At 45.2% G+C, this 19,821-nt stretch overlaps 2 protein-coding genes across 8 annotated transcripts in view; one reads left to right on the top strand and one right to left on the bottom strand.

The window, feature by feature from the left end:
- ptgr2 (prostaglandin reductase 2) lies at positions 1-10,886 on the bottom strand. Of its 6 annotated transcripts, none has more exons than XM_061248486.1 (9): positions 10,808-10,886; positions 7,463-7,581; positions 5,539-5,730; positions 4,310-4,480; positions 3,395-3,604; positions 2,654-2,775; positions 1,628-1,715; positions 1,185-1,224; positions 1-684 (listed from the first exon to the last, which is right to left on the bottom strand). In XM_061248486.1, the coding sequence occupies exons 2-9, from the start codon at positions 7,463-7,465 to the stop codon at positions 620-622; spliced, it is 891 nt and encodes a 296-aa protein (XP_061104470.1). In that variant the 5' UTR covers positions 7,466-7,581; positions 10,808-10,886; the 3' UTR covers positions 1-619. The 6 variants fall into 6 exon arrangements, with proteins under 6 accessions (XP_061104470.1, XP_061104507.1, XP_061104498.1 ...); XM_061248523.1 differs by having other exon boundaries at positions 7,459-7,581; positions 10,808-10,884; XM_061248514.1 differs by lacking the exon at positions 10,808-10,886 and adding an exon at positions 8,160-8,297.
- Positions 8,802-19,821, top strand: part of mideasb (mitotic deacetylase associated SANT domain protein b) — a 43,738-nt gene continuing 32,718 nt past the window's right edge. The window contains exon 1 of one of the 2 annotated variants that reach the window (XM_061248456.1): positions 8,802-9,137. The gene's annotated coding sequence lies outside the window, so the exon portion shown is untranslated. Of the gene's footprint in view, positions 9,138-15,133; positions 15,461-19,821 lie in introns of those variants that run through there. The other variant, XM_061248465.1, reaches the window with a different exon arrangement.

The following is a 19,821-nucleotide window of genomic DNA, read 5'->3' as shown; positions in this document are numbered from 1 at the left end:
TTATTTATAAATGTGGGATTTATAGTGCTGTGAATTAAACCTTTTTTTAAATTGACAATTTACAAGTCATTTTTTCCCCCCGATGTCTTACTTCAGACAATGAGCTTAAAAAGACACTGTACCTTGATTTAGTTCACGATCAACAAAGTCAACAAAGTCAACAAAGTCTTCCTGAATAAAGTTAGTTGAATTAGTTAGTTGAATATAGAGTCAAAATGAGTACTGGAGTAGCACATTCTGGGAACAATAATCTTCATTATTAGAAATGTGAAATTAGTAAACCCATCAGCCAGGTGAAAAGGCTCGTCTACCATCTAGTCCAGGGGTACACAAGAGCTGACCACTTTCAGGACTTCATCTGAAAATATGCACCATATGTACAGCTGCAGACTGCAAGTGAATCCTAAAGATTTCACAGGGCTCACGCACAGGACTGAACAGGAGTAGTTTATAGAGCTGTGAGAAAACTGAAACTAAGGCATTTGGTTGTAACAAAAACCAGTACACGGACTTTCTCTGCAGGATGGGAGTTGGGCACCCCTGATGTGTTCAGTGAATTTCTCGTGTGAAAATGCCGCTCGCTGTTGAATATTCAACAGGTTCGGGAGACTGCCTCAGGTCAGTCCGAAATCTTCACAATCTGTTTACCGACATTACCCCCTGTCATCATGGAGCAAAACGCCACTGCAACAAAAACACACCCGCAACAGATTAGCTGGCCCATGTCAGTCAACACTGTTTTTGCACAGAATGGTAAGTGATTCTGTCTATACACAGAGGTTTTCATTTGTAAGTTTGTACCAACTCCTGAACAAACAAGACAAATGTACCTGTTCAACTATGACATTGAATTTCAACCACACGGTCTCGATAAATGGAAGTACAGATACTACTCGATCGACCGAGTGATTCTACCAATATCTAAACATTTGACAAATATATTTTCATCGTAAAAACCTAGCTTTATCATTGTTTCGAGAAACGACTGTCGGTACAGCTAAAAAAACTCCTGCTGGCTCAAGCCCCAATACCCCACTATAAAAACAGGCAATGTATGGAAAGTGTAAAATGACAATGGCTGTGTTTGAAACCACATACTAGCATACTATTTGTACACAATTTCAGGCTGATTTCTATTACACAGGACATTCAACATCCGTGACAAATACGTCGCCTGCACTCACCTCCCATGTTCTCTATTCCGTTCACGATGGTCTCCAACACCTGAGAAATAAAACGCAGACACTCATAACTGATAGAGCTGATAATGAGCAGAATTGGGTGCGCCACATTAGGGTTGGAGTGAAAACCTGTCCGACTGTAAATCTCCAGGAACAGGGTTGGGGTGCCCTGCTCTAGCTGTTGAACGAGGTGTGCTTTGCTAGGGTTGGAGTGAAAACCTGTCGGACTGTAAATCTCCAGGTTGGGAGTGAAAACCTACAGGATGGCAGATCTCCAGGAACAGGGTTGGGTCGCCCTGCTCTAACACTCTTCTCCTACGTCTCAGGATGATGAGAGTGGAGAAATGCCTTCTGCATTATCAAATATTAATTTAATTCATTTACTCTGCAAACTACTTCTGCTTGATGTGGCTACAAAAAAAGGGGGGGGAAAGACGTCTCCTTACTTTGATCTGTCCTGCCTTTACCCACTGGCTCAGCTGTAGGAGAGCGGCGTCATGCTTCTCCATGTAGTTCAGCACCATGAACCTTTCCCTGCGAAAGCAAACGCAGAGTTCGTTACATTCCATTACATTAATGGCATTTGGCAGACGCTCTTATCCAGAGCGACGTACAGTTGATTAGACTAAGCAGGAGACAATCCGTCCCCTGGAGCAATGCAGGGTTAAGGGCCTTGCTCAAGCGCCCAACGGCTGTGCGGATCTTATTGTGGCTACACCGGGGATTGAACCATCGACCTTGTGGGTCCCAGTCATGGACCTTAACCACTACGCTACAGGCTCTGCCCCAAGGCGGCTGACACATGAGGACTGCTGCTGTGGTCGTGGGCGATAGCTGCTGGGGCCAGGGGCCGCTCAGACAACTCTAGGGGCCCACCAAAATCCCAACAGGATTTAAAAAGGGAAGTTGGAGCAGGTGTGCACTACCTGGGCCGATCCGTTTCAGGGTTTTGTGCCTTCTGGTCTTAATTATTTAATTGACTCAGTTGTATCTTATCTGACTTGTGTATGAGTACCGGCTGCAGCTGCAGACTGCAAGTGTGTCCTAATGACCTTACTGTGCTCAAGTACAGGGTAATATACATATATAGAGCTGTCAGCAAATTAAAAACCAGGCAATTAATTGGAACAAGAACCTCAAAGGCTAGAGTTGTGCTCCCCTGAGTTAAAGCAATATTCTTTCACAGGGCCCAGAAGTCCTAGCTATGCACCTGGCCGTAACCATAGGAACCCTGTGTTTAAAAAGTGTGTGCAGATCCTGGGAGCTTTACCCAGACCTGGGGCAGGGACGGACCTAGAAATTATTCGCGCGGAGGGAAAAAGATACAAGGAAGCTCCCCTACCTCGCACACACGCACACACACACACGCACGCACACATGCAGGTCCAACCTCGGGGCTCCATAGACCCGCTTGTCCCTGTTACACCCCCTTAGCTCCACCCCTGCCTGGGGTCTTAGCACCAGCGGGGTACCTGGTGATGTTATTGCGGAGCACGGCCTCTTGCGTCTCTTTCCTGAGGGGCGGCGGGTACGGCACATCCTTGTTGTACTGGGATATCTGTCCACAGAGGATCACGTGGCTATCTTTGTTCATCTGGGGGAGGAGCAGAGATGTTCGAATCACACCTAACTGACACAACAGAAACACTGCAGCCAGACAGAACAAACAAAAACGTGATTAAAATTTACTTTCTACCCTAAATCAGTGGTCACCATCCCTGTTCCTGGAGACCTGTAGGTTTTCACTCCAACCCTAACGAAGCACACCTCACTCAACAGCTTCAGATCTCATTGAGCTGATAATTAGTAGAATCAGGTGTGCCAAATTAGGGTTGAAGTGAAAACCTTCAGGATGGTAGATCTCCAGGAACAGGGTTTGTGACCCCCTGCCCTGAATTGAAATGACCAATCACAACTATAGGCCCCTCGCTTTGCTTCATTGCTGCAACATTCATCCAGTACCCCGCAAACCAAAACTCGTCCTCATTAGGCAGTGCAGTGGTCTAATACACAAGAAGTTCTCGCAACAGTCGGTGCTACAGCCAAAACTGTGGAGCACAAATCTGCACCTAGGATCAGCCTGTACCTGAGTATGGCATCAGACAACCACAAAACACCCAATAACTAAAAGCCATAACATTCCCCCCTCAGTTTCTTTTTAAGTGAAAATGTTATTTCATTAAGAACGTGGAGACGTTTAATTTTGGGTACACCTGCTCGATGACCGCTTCGCTGATGGGCCCGCCCACGTTGTCGAAGTAGACGTCCACCCCGTCGGGGCAGCTCTCCCTCAGCGCAGCGGAGACGTCTCCCTGGCGGTAGTTGACGGCGGAGGTGAAGCCCAGCTCCGACACCAGGACCTGGCACTTCTGCTCCGAGCCGCAGATCCCCACCACCCTGGTGCAGCCGTCCAGTCGGCCGATCTGCGGCCAGAGACGATCGCGGCGTGAACCTCGCTCAATTACGCAACCGTTCTGGATTCAAACGCTCTTTTACTGCACTCGGTCAGAAAGTGAAAACCCCATCTTCTGGTTCTCTCGGTCGGCGAGCCAACCAAGAGAACCAGAAGATGGGGTTTTCACTTTCTGAGGGCATTTCGTAATACACCAATAAACCACACAAGCGTAGTTAAGTATGTGTGAGAACATTGTGTCGTTCATTTAGCCGAGGCTCTAATCCAGAGTGACTTGGTAATTCAAGCAGGCACAAGTGTGTCCACTCGACTTGTATTAATTGTAAAGTGCTTTGGATAAAAGTGCTATGTAAATGCAGTCCATTTCCAATTTGTATGAGCAAACAGGCTAAGAATAATCTCAGATCTCGGACCAGCAACACTGCTAAAACACCCGCGCTTACCTCCTCAGCTATTGCCGCCGCTTAATAAGCAAAATGACAGCCAAAGACTGTTCTTGTATTCCTATATGAAACATTTCACTGTGATCTAATCCACAAGTGGAACAGTGTTTACAGTCAGTTAGCTCATTTAGCCAAGGGTAATTGGCAGAAACAAAAACCTGCATACATACTGGCCCCCCAGGACCAGAATTGCCCACCCCTGCCCTCCAAACTTCATCAGAAAATGTTTGTATCTTTATATTTTTTGTATGTAGTGAGAGACGGCATGTTACCTGTCCAGCCAGTGACCCACAAGCCCCTGCTGCTCCACTGACGACCATCGTCTGATTGGCTCCAGCTGTCACATGACCCATTTCCCTCACCCCCAATAGGGAGGTGAGTCCTGGCATGCCCACAGTACCCAGGAAGTAGGACAGGTTTCCATTCACCAGCTGAGGATCCAGCTGCAACAATTTGACAATGGTCCCATCACCCGAACCATTATTTTGTCCCTTTATATTTAATTCCATTTAAACCCATCTCATCCCAGCACCCGACACCAGTGGTCTCCAACCCTGATCCTGGAGAGCTACTGGGTCCGCTGGTTTTTGTTTTTGTTCCGACTGCTCTAATTGACTGATTAAGTGCAGAGTAACAACGAAAACCAGCAGACCCTGTCGCTCTCTAGGACCAGGTTTGGAGAACACTGCACAATACACTAATGCACAGCAGGATTTTGTGCCAATATCTGCACTTAATTATTTAATTAACTAATGTCTTGATCATATTTGTATATGCACTAGCTGCAGACTGCTAGTGTATCCTAAATATTGTACTGAGCTCAAGTACAGGAGCAAACCAGCATGATTTCTAGAGCTGTCAGATAAATAAATTAAGGTAATTGGTTGGAACAAAAACCAGCTTGCAGACTGGCCCTGGAGGACCAGAGCTGCACTAATGTGATACCTACTTTCACTCTACAATCCAGTTGCTGGGCTATAGCAGCTATGTTCTACATACAGGGGGGAGGTTGAGTAGCACTGCTATATAAGAAAGGCATCTGTCAACATGTCCTGTACTGTAGTGGTTAAGGTACGTGACTGGGACCCGCAAGGTCAGTGGTTCGATCCCCGGTGTAGCCACAATAAGATCCGCACAGCCTTTGGGCCCTTGAGCAAGGCCCTTAACCCTGCATTGCTCCAGGGGAGGATTGTCTCCTGCTTAGTCTAAACAACTGTACGTCGTCTGCCAAATGCCATCCATGTAATGTCATGAATCACCAGCTGACCTCTGAACCATGATCATGAGCCATACAGCTTTGAGCCAATTCTATTAGATGGAGCTAGCTCAATGGAGTGCATGTAAAACAGTAACCCCCATCATCGTAACGGTGACCAGCTAAATTAAACCGCGTGGACTCATATATTTTTACGTCGCTCTGGATAAGTGCCATTAATGTAATGCAACGTAACGTAACGTGTCCAGAAATGCATTACCTCCCTCCCTGCGCGCGACAACTCACCTTCTGCAGCCTGCCGCCCTCCGCCGCGTCGCGGGTTTGCCAGCGCCAGTAGAACGACGTCACCGTGTCCCCCTCGGAGAGGGCGTCGTGGCGACTGGACTCGACCACGCCCACACCGCCGCCGTCCACGCACTCCGACAGCGTCCAGGGCGATATGTAGTCCGTCCCCGTGTCCTCGTTCATACGGCACCGCTGCGCCAACAGTTTACCACAAATGAGCGTTCGTTACCTTACATCAGGGGCGTCCAATCTTATCCAGAAAGGGCCGGTGTGTGTGTGCAGGTTGTTGTTTTAGCACAGGACTAAGACAGCTGATTCTACTCATCTAGGTCTTGATGAAAGACCACGATTAGTTCATTAGTATAATCAGGTGTGTTACTGCTGGGTTAAAACAAAAACCTGCACCCACGCCGGCCCTTTTAGGATAAGATTGGAGACCCCTGCCTTACATTATTGCCATTTGGCAGACGCTCTTATCCAGAGCGACGTACGGTTGATTAGACTAAGCAGGAGACAATCCTCCCCTGGAGCAATGCAGGGTTAAGGGCCTTGCTCAACTGCCCAACGGCTGTGCGGATCGTATCGTGGCTACATCGGGATTCGAAACCCCCAACCTTGCCTGTCCCGGTCATTTACCTTAACCACTACACTACAGGCCGCCATGCCATTAAATTATAATAATTTACATGCTTCCTATGGCAGTGGTATTCAATCCTGATCCTGGAGTACCCCTGTGTATGTTATTTTTGTTTTTTTGTTTAAACCTTTATCGCAACTCCTGAAGCATGAAGAGTTGCTAAGTGTTTTAAATTCGAGACTTTTCTATAATGAGGGATGATTAACCATTAACGTATCAGAAAGATATTAATGTCAAAAATAATGAATATTCAACATTAATTTAAGGACGTTCAGACAGTCAGGTACCGGACCACTAATGCTCCTGGTACTGTCAGCTCTGTGCCATGGCAAATTAATGACTTGGGAAGAGGTTAAATTCCGTATTGATTAATTGAGAGACCTTCAGTCGAAATTAATGATATCTTAAATGCTGAATGTGTATACCAGGTCATACAAACTAAACCATATGTGGGAAATTAAGAGCTGGAGGACAAATTAAATGGAAATGAGCTGAACCAACACGTCTGTTTAAGGAACAGACTTTCGACCACCCCAATTAAAAACAAGTTTAGCTGGAACAAAAACCAGTATACACATAGGTTGAATCCACTGTCCTATCGGTAGGTCCCAGTTTGTTGTGAGCAAACAGTGATTCACACTTTATATTCTGCATGTTAGTGACATTGCAAATAAGTCAGAATTCATAATGGATAGGTATGTTTGAAGTTGGTTGAGGGTAAAAATAAAGTGTAAGGTACATTTAAGGGACCTTGATGTGTTTGAAAGAGTTTTTCTTTTGTACTTAATATTTCTTTAATGCTTCTCAAAATCAAAATAGGCTACAATTGCACTATATGCATCACAAACAGGGATGTGTGTGCATGGTGACTATAAACAGTGAAATAACTCAGTATTCAGCGACAAATTGTAACTTCGAAGGAAAAAGTTGTCATCGTGTGGAGCGCATAAATATCACTTGAGTAAACAGTATTCATGGTCTTAAGCCCCCTCCCGTCACCAATCTGCGGCAAAACCTTTTGCAGCATTGTTTGATTTTCACTTTTACCTAGCTAAAATAGGAAGACTAGAACAAAGGGGGAAAGGCCCACCACCATTTTTGATGACCAGCTGTTTAGACTGTCAGAAAAGACAACAGGGAGCAGCCACTCCAAAGACAATGCGTTCCCTCTGCCTTAACACACACTACTAACACAAAGAATTGCGTCATTCGAGCTGCAGACTTGCCGCTTCTCTGTCCCTCGAAACATAATGCACTTAGCTAAGTATTCAATGACGGCTCACCAACCATATAGGGGTCGACAGAGAGATACAAAGTCCGTACGAGGACTTCACCCGGTTTCAGATCAGTTTTCAGGGTACCTTCTTCGACACGGAAGTTTTCTGGAGTCGGCTCCCCGTTTTTCCCTGGGTAAAATGAAACATTTAGCTACATGTGCATTCGTAACCAAGATCTAAATCTTTAAAAGCAACTAAGAGGCGGTGCAACGTGCAACAACAAAACACATTATTACGGCAAAACTGACCAGCAAGGACATACCGGGTCGCGAATGCAATACTACTCTTGATATGCGTGACATTGTTATTGTTTCAAATGCGAAAAGCCTACTAGTAGTTATTCTGGTATCCCTTGCCAAATTCCTCCTTAAATTATCGGTAATATTTACAACCCGGATTCCTCTGCCGCTTCTCTGGGTTAGGCTATTCCGATTGTTGAAATGGCAGACCACCTCGTTGGTATTGAAAAGCACTAGGGCGCCACCTGCCGGGTTTTTGGTGGCACAGGAATTGCACAACTCCTGTAGGCTGCAATACGCTGAGTAGGCTACACCTAGGGACGTACTTTGTCCATTTGTTTGTCGTCCTCTGCAGTTTTCTCGATTGCAATGCAATCCCACAATTTTGCGTAATATCCGTAAAAGAGTGCATGGGTTCAATCGTTTGTAAATGGCAGCTTGTATAATCAATTCATATAGTTAGCCCACCGTCTTATCGCTGGGACGCATTTATGGAATATTTGGCATGGTGAGAATTTCTTGCCAAATTGTAGTGCAGGTCTGTAGCATACTAATGGAGCAAGTCTGAACTTTCAACGTGCTATGAAGACAGGTGAGATCATGCCCTGTAGCAGACTCAGCTTCGTCCGGGTTGTCGCATACTTTCTGGATCCTGCATGCTTTCAGTGGTTTTATTTTACCGTAATTATCAGAGTTGTGTGTATGCACTTTTTTCCCCCCATATAAAATATAACCCTTAACGTTCGTGAGTAGGCTCATTTTACACCCCAAGATTGTATTTTTTTGTTCGTTCATCGGATGGGCGCTTCTTTTCTGGTCTCAGCATTTAAAATGCAACCATGCAATCACACTGTACGCTTGTCGAATGTGACAAACGTGCACTTCAAACTGGGGTATATCGGGAGAAACTCTCCCACTGAACACCGAAATATTTCGGTAACAACCCTCCTTCCCACCCCACCCCAAATTTAAATGTGCGAGCCTGGCCCAAGCACTTGGGTGCCAATTTTAAATTGTGCTGCTCTTCTTTTTCACAAATAGGTTATTAGGCGTGTTTTCCGCTTTGCTGGCGTTAAGGTTCTTCCAATCTGTGCCGTCCACACGAACCGACAAAGTTGATAATGCAATTGATTAATAAACCTGAGTATTGCGCTTAGGGAGACATGAAAACACATTGCGCAATGCCTTTTTTGAACCGTCAATTTTGCACTGTAACTCGACTGATTCTGCAAGACGCCAACCTCTCCAAGTGAAAGCCCCGAATCGACGTCACATAATTTACAGTGCAATGTTCGCGTGCATTCATACACCCATCGAGCAAAAGCTCGACTATAGTTTGGGCAACAAAGTAGGAAGTGACGCTTCGAAAAGGGGGAAAAGTTTTCTGTCGTTTATAGGGAAACGTATATCGTTGGAGGGAAGATAACGTCGCCCGGTGGAAACAAGGTAAAGCATGAATATAAATTACTTATGCGTTTGTTAAACTCGCGTGTGGTTGACTTTCTGGAAACTGAATGCCGACAGTAGCGTTCAGTGTACTTATTTTTCCGAGGGCTAAGCCGCCCCAAGGAGGTGCAATGAAATGTTCTGCGTAGCCTGCTAACTTAGCTTGCTAGCTAGCTTATTGACATCAACAGCTGGTTTATTTTTTTGCAAAACGCAAAAGTGGTGGGGGAATGTGTGAATAGTACCGATCGTCTTCCGCCAAATATTAAAATATGTAGTCTGAAGTTGTTAAGTTTACAGTTTGTGCAGCCACAGGCTTAATCGCGACTGTCGGACAGTCCTATGTCTGTAGGAAAGGGGTTGTGGCAGTCCTTTTGCCTGCCAAGGGTGGAGGTTGCTACGCTGCACGTTGCAAATATCCTTTTCGAGGAGCCTGTCCGGAGTCGAAAGACACAAAGACTAGGGCGACAAATGCGTGTAACATTATTACAGGGACACAGTGGACGCTCGGAAACAATTCGATTCAATTTTGCAAACCAGCCGCGTTTTAAACTATTGCTGCAAAAGCAGTCGTAGCCGCGTTGTGGACTCGCAACTTAAACGTAGGCTATCTCCACTGGGTTTTGCAATCCGCTGTTATGCAGGCAAATGGCGTTTCTACGGTCTCGTTTCGGTTTAGTTTTAATGAGTCCTTGAACACATTATGTGCAAGATTTTCAGCCACAAATACTGTAAGCTAGTCAAGTAAAAAAAAAAAAAAAAAAAAAAAACTTTGACGTTAACCGACGAATACCTTTTAAAGTTTCTACTGTTGCAAGTTGTAGTTTACATGCTGCAGAAGTAATGGTAATGCAACATGGACACGCCTGTGATTAAAAAGACAGCCGTTTCCAAATCGTCCTTGTTTACGATTAGTTTCCAAAGTATGTAGTTGTCGAATATTTGTAGCCTACCAAATATGGATCCCTGTTGCATGCATCCCGTGTTATGCAATGATTTGCGCTAAACCAGTGTGTAGCTTATTTCCTGCTAAGTTTTCTATCCTATCGTTTTGGATTTTAAGTATTTCACTGTACTTGACCTGTGCACAGGGAAACTCCATGCCATTGCGTTATTTTGCACTGTCATGCACACAGTTTCATCGATATTTCCCAGCTTTAATCTTCTCGATTAAAGTAGGCTAAAAATATTATTGAATGCGATATCTTGGAAGTAGCCTCATGTTGGGCATGACCTTGCGTTTGATAAGGCGAACTAAAGTGTCCCTCTTGTGGATTTGAAAATTGAAGATGAACCTCTGACCTCCTCCAGCCAAGGATTAGCTTATTTTTGGAAGGCAGAAGAGCAACAGACCGTGTAGAGAGTGTAGCAGAACAGGACAGTAGGCCGCTCTCCCCGCGATTCACTGCCACATGCACAGTCATGTCTGGCCTTGTTTGTTACTGTTACTCAACAGTTAGCATCGCAGATAGCCTGTCCATGATAAACAGGACGTACTGGATTTAAACTCGAGCTGTCCTCCGCACACGTGTGGAAAGCCACCAGTCCGTTGGAGAAATAAAAAAAAAAGAAAGAAGGGGGGGGGGGTAGCTGAGTTATTACTTTTTTTTTTTTTTTGCCAGGTCCCTGGTCCGGCAGTTGTAACAAAAACAAGCCAGCGCTAAACTCACCTTTCTGATGGGATGACAGGAACTGTTGAAAGTTGCCCTTTCAAATCTGGGTCAGTGAGGTCAAATGTCAGGAGGTGCAACCTGTAGAGCAGAAGTTGTCAAACTCCAGTCCTGGGGGGGGGCGTCCGGGTCTGCAGGCACTTGTGGTTTCCTTTCAATCAAAAGGCCTTGAGAACAATGTGTGTGGACTCTTTAGCCAATCGATGGTGCTGAAACATGCCGAAAGCCTGGAGCGCCTCTCCAGGACTAGAGTTTGACACTTGTGACATAGCGCGTTCGGTCTCCAACCCTGCACCATCCCTGCATTTTGCCGTCAAAATAAGGCCTTGGGCTCCATTTGTACGGTTAGTACAACAGTAATAGCAGTGATGGATAACTACGGAAGATGTACCACTGAAATCAATGCAGGCTGTTGCCAATCTCAGCTTGTCTAAAACACAATTTGTGATTAAATCACAAATCTGAATAAACCTCATGTACTATGTGTGAATAAATATTAATTTCGGACATGGCAATGAGCATGTTTATTTTTTTACCTTGTCTTCTCACTGTATGTGATAATCATGATAAGCAGCTGTCTTCCGTCTCTGTTATAATATGTGGTAATAACCCACTCGGATCTCCTGCTCAACCAGAAGGCAGACGCAAAGAGGCAATGTTTTTTGACAGTGGTAGGCCTGGTGCATTCTACTGTCCTGCGGTATGAATTGGTGTCAGGTAATTACTTAAGTCTGGGTTGACATTAGAGGCAAGTTTTGCAATTGCAATGTAGGAGTTGTAGTGTGTGGTGCAACTTTGGGGGTGGCCGGGGGGGGGGGGGGGGGGTTGTAGTTGTAAATATGAGTAACTAGTAACTTACTTTTATTCAGCTTGCCTGCTTGAAAGGTTTCAAGCTCGGAACCTAACTTTGGATGGAAGTACACAGTATCGACCATCATTACCGAGCAGCCTGGCCTGGTCTTCCCCGTAGGTTACTCAAAGAAGATTCTGGTTAATTACTCCAGTTGGAACCAGAAATGAACAAATATTTCCTCTGTGAGTGCCGCTCCCTGCTGTCTGTCACCGACTCCCAGGCCGAGGCAAATGGGGAATCAGATCTTTTTAACAAGATGGTGGACAGTCGCCTGTTGTGAAATGCAGAAAGGCAAATATGTACTTTTGGAGAAATGCTGCAATATATTTTTTTCTTAATTTGTTCTGAGAGAAACAACGCTTATACTCTTATCTTGCTAGAATTGCACACACACACACACACACACACACACACACACACACACAAAAATCTGTATGCTACAAAGCTCACATTTTCAGTGGTTAATCTCCTCACTTTCTCCAGCAATGACTCATTGCTTATGAGAATTTACACCACTGGTTAAACTGTATAGTTGCTCAGTGGATAAAGCAAGCAGGAACTCCCCCAGAAAGAAGCACTTCCACTTCCTGGAAAACAATTTGAATTTGGGTGTTATGTCATCATGTACCAGTGGGCAAGTGTCCATTTTTTGGTTCCCCTCCAATCAAAATCCTTTTCACGCCACAGCGTACATCCTCATCCTCCTCGTTCGACATCAGTTACATCCCGGTATTCTTCTTCTACAGTTTTGCCTGCCTCCTTCAGGCACATTAGAATAAGGTGCGTAACCATATTTAATCGGTTGTCACCTTTTAGCTGCGCCATAAACGCCTTTAATGTAAACGTCATTTAACTCCTTCTCCTCAGCTGTGCACATAAAATCCAGGCCTGCAGTTTGATCCCAGTCAAAGGAATTAATTAACCAACCAAAGCAAGTAGCTACCTTGTAATCATTTTTTTTTTAATCTTGCTTTGTGTGCTGAACTTGTTGACATATTGTTGAATTTCACCATGCTTTTGCTGAAGTTTAACAAAGCCATAATCGGGACTTTATTTTGGATACAATCTTGTTGATAAGGTTCAGGCAAGTGGATTGACTTGCCGTCTAACGTGCTTCAAACAGAACTTTAGTGGCGCTGTTGAGGGTGTAACGGCAGGACCATATTATCTGGATGATATTACCATATGATCATATTAATGGCAGTCCATACGCCTCGCCATTAGAGTAATGCAGGGTCTTGCATGAAGGATGTTAGCATGTTGATCGGAAGCTTGCTGTTGGTTGTACAGTAACCTGATGGTTTTATAAAGCTGGAATTGCGTAAACTGCAGTCACCGTGCGTGCATCATTTAACCTTATGCAGCGATAAAAATCACTACACTAACAGGTGGGCCTGGTTACTCGCTGTACGGGAGAGCTTTGAGGAGACCAGTTTGTGTGCACTCGGGGGTGGAAAAATGGAGACTCTCTTCTCTTTTAGCCAAATGAAAAATCAAGGCCACAGGAATGTATTCAGATTAATTCTCCGTCTCTCAGAGAGGCCATCCTGCCTGACCTGGTCTTTTTAAATATTTAGTAGCACTATGCAAAAAAAGACGGGGAGGGCCATAACCTTTGTGTCATTACTCTTTTCAACATAACTACCTTTCGGTGTTGGGTGAGGGCCAGCTCGGACCCCGTTATGTTGAGAGATGTTGCTGGATCACATTGACGCCAGCACTGTTTTGGGTCAGTGAGGCAGAACATGCTGATGTAACAATCACTGCTGGTAATTGAAAGCAATGGAGGTTTTTTTTTTTAGAGCTCTGACTTAGAAACTGACTGAAAAAAATATTGGTTTCATTGGTTTCTTTATCTGTGATGTGTGCTACAGTCTACTGAAGGGGGGCAAGTGAAGACACAAGGGTAGCTCAAACCTCTACTCCGTTGCACTGCAGTCGTATCTCATCTTCGTCTCTGTGTGTGTGCATGCGTGTGTGTGCGTGCGTGTGTGAGAACTCAAGCCTGGTTTTGTAGGTTTACGATTTCCTGATCTGCATTTTTATGCTCTAAAATTACATGCAGCGTCTGGCAGGAGTAGCTTTTCTGACAGTAGCGCTGTCAATAACTGTACAGGCACAGGAAGTGACGGCTTGCAGAAGTACACTCTTCTTGTCACACGAGCGCAGAGACCACTTCCTAGTTACCTGGCAGGGTGTGGAGGGTTGCAGTAAATTGGCTCAAATTGATAAAAACATTTTCTTGCAGTATTTAAATCATTTTGAGCAGGCACGATTTGAAATTTCTAACTTTCTATCCCTCATTTCTGGGTTTTTTTAATGGATTTGGGTTGTCTTTTTTTTTTTTAAGTACATGTTGGCCAAGAAAGATTTGATGCACATATTCCAGGTTAATAATAATAATGCTGTTCTGGATGTTATTTTGCTTCACTTCTACCCTCAGATTTTTCGGTGGAACTATACACCAGCTTGTTTTAATCAGCGTAATGTGGCAGCAACTAAATGCATAAAAGCAGGGAGAGGTGATCTAGGTGATCTTTGACCATGGAATGTTTGTCACTGCCAGACATCTCAGAAACTGCTGATCTCCTGGGATTTTCACGTACAACGTTCCCTAGTTTGCAGAGAATGGTGTGAAAATTGACTTGCGGCAGTTCTGCGGGCAAAAACGCGTTGTTAATGAGAGATGTCAGAGGAGAAGGGCCAGACTGGTCGAAGCTGACAGTAACGCAAATAACCGCATATTACAACAGCAGGATGCATAAGAGCATCTCTGAACACACAACCCGTCAAACCTAAGTGGATAGGCTACAGACGCAGAAGACTTAAGTATATAAAATTAAAAAAAATAAGTCTTATAAATACCTAATAAAGTGCTCACTGAATGTATGTGTAGTTAGATGGGAGCTTCTGTTGAGTGAAGATTGTCAGATACCTGCATAACCGGTTTTCTTTGTCATTGTAATCAAAGTAGAGAAGCGATGTTTGGCCCTCCTCTCCCTGAACTTTTTGTTTTTTTTAGTTACTGGTGATACAAGTTTGTAGTGTGTTTTCACCAATTCAATACGACTCAATATGAACAAAGATTGATCTCTAATCGGTAAAAGAACATTCCACTTTCCTGTCAAGCAAGCCCACGTGGCCTGCTGAAGTGTCGCCTTTAAGGCTTGGTATGTCCATGTGCATTCGCGAGATCTGCCTAATAGGCAAACCGTTACCGCTCCTCGAGTGAATGCACAAGCGAAACTTGAGAAGTCGTACCTGTTGCGCGTACCCCGGGCCTCGCGCAGAGCGCGTCTCACTGGCGGAATTTCCCTGCCGGGCTGGAGAACAGGGTGCACTGAAATTTTTACAGCGCTCCACATGGAAAGGAAGGTCCTTATATGGGCATGGAAGTGGGCGTGGCCAGCTGACTGGACGGGATCACAAGACTGATCTGAAAGCGAGTGTTTTCGTGCGCGATTACTGGGAAGGGGAAGGCAGTGGCTGAATTGTGTATGGCTTCTCGCTGTGTGTATAGCGACATACTTGCGTGATCTCATTGCAGACGAATGCAGCTGAAGAAACGACTTATTTTACCATTTCCTTTTGGCTTCGCGATTTTCCCCTGTCGTTTTGCAATCTGTTAAGTACGGTTGATCTCCTCTTGACTGGACGGGAAATATTAGTGAGGTCAGCACGGCATGACTCAACCTTGGAGATGCATGCAGTCATTTCTACTCGAACTGGGTGCGTGGACCACGCAGTCATGCCGGGGGTACTCGAAGGAGCAGAAGCGAAACATTGCGATTATGATCTTGGTAAGTGAAAAGAGTCAGCGTTACAGGCGTAACGGGTGATTTTTTTTGCTGCTGTTGGTTGTCTTTTAAAAGCAAAACTTAAACCGCGGATCATGCAAAATAGCTAACGTCTACAGACCGCTATCAAGGCCAAAGTTCGATGTAATCCTCAAATTAAAAATGTTCAGCGATTTGCATGCGTGGACGTGCATTTATTCACGTAAATTGCTGGTTGTTGACATTGATCCTTCGTTTCAGTGCGTTTGTTTATTAGTTGTGATGTCTATCTGTATCTACGACGTAGTTCTAGAGTGGACAAGTAGCCACATCGCTAAGACTGTGACTCTGTCTTTGTAGTATTTTTTTCGTAATTGATCCGTTTTGCAGCTCCTGTCCACCCGAATCGAATGCATTGTTGCCGTACTTTATCGCACTGTGTCACGGCATTAGTGACTGGATAATCCCTTTCCTGCAACAAAGGAGTTCTCGTAAATAACGCTGAGCTGGCTTGCGATAGGGGGCTCCAGCAAGGATTCTCGCGTAGCACGCAGCATGTTTTTCTCGCTCGCTAGGCTAAAGGGAATTCTCGCCGCTGTGTCAAAAATACAGCTGGCTAACCCGACGACTGTACGTTCAAACCTCAAGTGATGATGTCGACGCTGCACGTTCTGTGCCGTTTAAATTAAGATCTGGGTCGGGATTAGGCAATTAGAGTACGCGTGACGTTAGAAGCCTATTACACCTGTTTTACAGTCGGTGAGGTTCTAACGGGCTGTTGTGTAATTACCCTTCGTTACTTTATGGAGGCGTGATTGCTTTTTAGATAGCTTCTAATTATTCGGTTTGTAGTGCCATCGTTTGTGGTGAAGTCATTGTGGCAAACGTGCTGAACAGACCATCAGCACCTGGTTACTTTTGGACATGTTGCCTGAAACTTAGTAGTAGGGTATGGTTGCAATTTAAACAGTGCCGAGTTCGGTTGTGTATCTTTTTTTTCTGGAATGAAACTGCACGCTCATCGTAACAGCGTGTGAAACGGGCTGTTGGAGAGTGTGCAGTAGGTTTCTTGATTGTCAGCGTTTCAGGTTTCAGCCCAGTGCCGTTGATGGCAACACTGCCACGTCAGTCATCATCTGTGTAACTAAATAAATTGGGAAAAAATTCGATGCATGCTTACTATTAATTTATAGGGAAAAAATCCCCACATCTCTCATCCAAATGCAATGTTGTCAAATTGCATTGCGCCCGCTTCTTGTGTAGGATGTGAGCAGCTGCTGCTGTCTATTTTCAGGCGCGTGTGAGTTTACTGATGTAGCGAACTTAGAAATAGAATATAGGCCTAACGTCCTGGCTATATGGTTTGGGATGAGAGGCCCATGGTCGGGTTGTTCGTAGCAATGTAGCGTTTAAAGTGTTAAGTTTACGTGTGGCAAGTTTTTTGTTATTATTATTGTGCCATTCTGTATGTTGAAATAATTCAACTTTTGCAACTTTGCAAGTAGCTATGGGATATCACAAGTGTCTGCTAAAACAAAGTTTGACGAACTAGAGTGTCTCTCCTGTCCGTTTTGCTCGGATACTGTGGACATTGTAATGCGTTAAGCATGTGATATTGCTGCGCTGTTTTGTTCTGGAGGGAGGGGCGCACAGAGCCGGCTACTGCAGGTCATGATCCATATAGAAACGGCCTTTTTTTTGCACTAGGCACGAAAGATTTGCAGTGACAAATCGCGCCATCAAGAGGCTAGCCTACGCGAGTCATCCAAGCAGGTGCAGTGATTAGTCACCGCACCTTTGAAGCGCAGTTGCCCTGACCCTCCCTAGAAGTGTGAAACAAGTGTTTTCCCGCCTGACTGTACCCTGGCTGGGAGGCCGTCTGTGGTTGTGTGGCATCGCGGAGCAAAGCGGGCCCTCGACTCATGCGAGCCGCTGTTTTGTGTGTCAGTGAACCGTTTCAGGAAGTGTGTCAGTCTTGGCAATGAGGAAACCAGACCACTCTCACTTCCTGGATCTCTACAACTGCCCTGCTTCTCTCTGCCGTCGGCCCGCCTGGCCATGCGGGCGATAACTGGCGCAAAATTATACCTAATGTAAAAGATAAGGATGTAATTGCCAATATGTTGCCATGGCAGTGAGAAGAGGGATGCATCCTGTGGTTGTGATTGTGCTAATTTGCATCAGTGCTATTTTTCCCCACAACCAATAAGAATGCACACCTTGCGGTTGGTCTCCTTGGCACAGTTGCATGTGCAAATTCACTGTTAATACGAACGGGAACCACTGTGCTCGTCTATTTTAAGCTGAGTCTTATGTGGGCGATTTGTTAAAGCATTGTTAACATCATTCGCATTGAGTTAGCATTGAGGGTGAAGAATAAATTGGTTGGTTTAACGGGTGATAAATTGCCCTGGTATGTCGTTGCCTTTGAGATGTAAATAGGGGCCGAGTAAATGGCATTTCAGAAACATGCTGAATTCGATTATGCAACAATGGCCCTGCGCAAGGGGAGCTGCTGGTGTATGCAGGCGATTGTTGTTATTTTTGTGAAACTACTTTTATTGTTTTCATCGCAGAGCTGCAGAAAAATGGATTTAAGGGGATGTACTGTATTAATGGGAAGTGAGCGCGGTTCTCATCGTTTCTGCCACGGGTGTGGATCTAGGACAGCTGAGAGCAATGCGAACGCCCAGCTAAAGTGATGTAGTTTCACTAGAGAAGTGTTCGCCCCCACTCGCTGCACATGCAGAGCTAGCGTTTCCAGTTTTGGGCCCTTGTCGTTTATTTCTCCCTCCCACTGTAATAGAGCTTGGCGAAATCTGGGTACAAAAACCGCATCCTTTTTTTATGATGCCGTCCTGCAACTGTTACCACGGTGTTGCCATAGCAATGATGGAATCTGATCTGGATGGATTTCGTAATGCTTCTATCGTGTGTGTGTGTCTCTGTGTGTGTGTTTTCTTTTGTAAATAGTCTTGTAAATGTTATTCCGTCAGTTTTCTAAATTATGCTAAATGGGCTTTTATAGGCAAGAGATACGGGTCGGCGATGACGGGTCAGACTCGTTTGTGCTCCGTTACGTCCGTCTGATAGGCTGCGGGCACTTTTTTTTTTGTCAAAGTGCCAGTTGGTGCTTATTGATTCGTCATGTTGAGCTCTCTAACCACCAAGGAGGGTGCAAGACGAAACGGAGCGGCATCATTGAGCCCTTTTCCCTACGAACGGGAGATTTGATTGATGGTATAGGAAGGGCAGACGGGGTTATTTGAGTGCAGGGGGGGTAACGTCGGCAGACTGCGTGACCTGGAATTGGGCCGTGATTCAGTTCGGCAGCGTGGCGGTGTTGCTGGTTCCAGCGCGTCGTTGGGTTTATGTGTTGGCCTTCGTCTGAATTGATCTGCTGCGAGATTATGCTCCGTTAATGAGAAATTCAGATGAGGGGCGGGGGGTTTAATATCCCTTCTGTAAATATCCTGATCCCTTTAATCTAAACACAAAGAAATATCACCGGGCCTTGTAATAACACATTGAAACACACTCATTATGTTATATAATACACTATTGCGTTTTGTTAGATTAGGAGTTTTTGCAGGGTTTTAAACGTCACTTTTGGTTTGTAGGGAATTACTCTGGCACTGGATCCTGAAATTGCAGAAGTGTACAGTATGTGCATATTCTTTTGTGCTTCTGTTTTTTCACACCTACAGAGCTACTGGGGAGAGCTGGATCACATGCACTCTCATGCGTGGGTCACCCCTGCAGTTTGTTGCCGGAGAGCTAGAACTCATGCAGTCTCATAAGATGAGATCAGATGTACTTTATTGAACCCCGTGGGGTAATTTGACCCATCCTAGTTACAAAGGCGCAGTGGACAGCCACAGTGCAGTGCCTGGGGAGCAATGTGGCCCAAAAGCTGTGTAGATATTCTTGTGGCTACGCTGGGGCTTGAACCACCAACCTTCCGGCTCCCAGTCATGCACCTTAGCCAGTAGGCCTTGCAGTTTGTTGGTGGTTAGCTGTAACACGTGCAGTCTCATGCATGGGTCAGTCCTGCAGTATGTTGGGGGTTAGCTGTAACACGTGCAGTCTCATGCATGGGTCAGTCCTGCAGTATGTTGGGGGTTAGCTGTAACACGTGCAGTCTCATGCATGGGTCAGTCCTGCAGTATGTTGTGGGTTAGCTGTAACACATGCAGTCTCATGCATGGGTCAGTCCTGCAGTATGTTTCATGCATGGGTCAGTCCTGCAGTATGTTGTGGGTTAGCTGTAACACGTGCAGTCTCATGCATGGGTCAGTCCTGCAGTATGTTGGGGGTTAGCTGTAACACGTGCAGTCTCATGCATGGGTCAGTCCTGCAGTATGTTGGGGGGTTAGCTGTAACGC

Source organism: Conger conger, chromosome 1, assembly GCF_963514075.1.
Source record: "Conger conger chromosome 1, fConCon1.1, whole genome shotgun sequence".
Classification (NCBI taxonomy): Eukaryota; Metazoa; Chordata; class Actinopteri; order Anguilliformes; family Congridae; genus Conger; species Conger conger.
The sequence above is the reverse complement of the archived record's forward strand: the minus strand, read 5'-3'. Positions and strand labels throughout refer to the sequence as shown.

Bases quoted from the DNA above. Each gene is read 5' to 3' on its own strand.
- ptgr2 (XM_061248477.1), bottom strand. From the start codon at position 7,754: ATGTCACGCATATCAAGAGTAGTATTGCATTCGCGACCCG. The intron at 7,582-7,714 runs GTATGTCCTTGC...CATTTTACCCAG, and splicing joins AGTATTGCATTCGCGACCCG to GGAAAAACGGGGAGCCGACT. The intron at 1,716-2,653 runs GTACCCCGCTGG...TTGCTTTCGCAG, and splicing joins CTCCGCAATAACATCACCAG to GGAAAGGTTCATGGTGCTGA.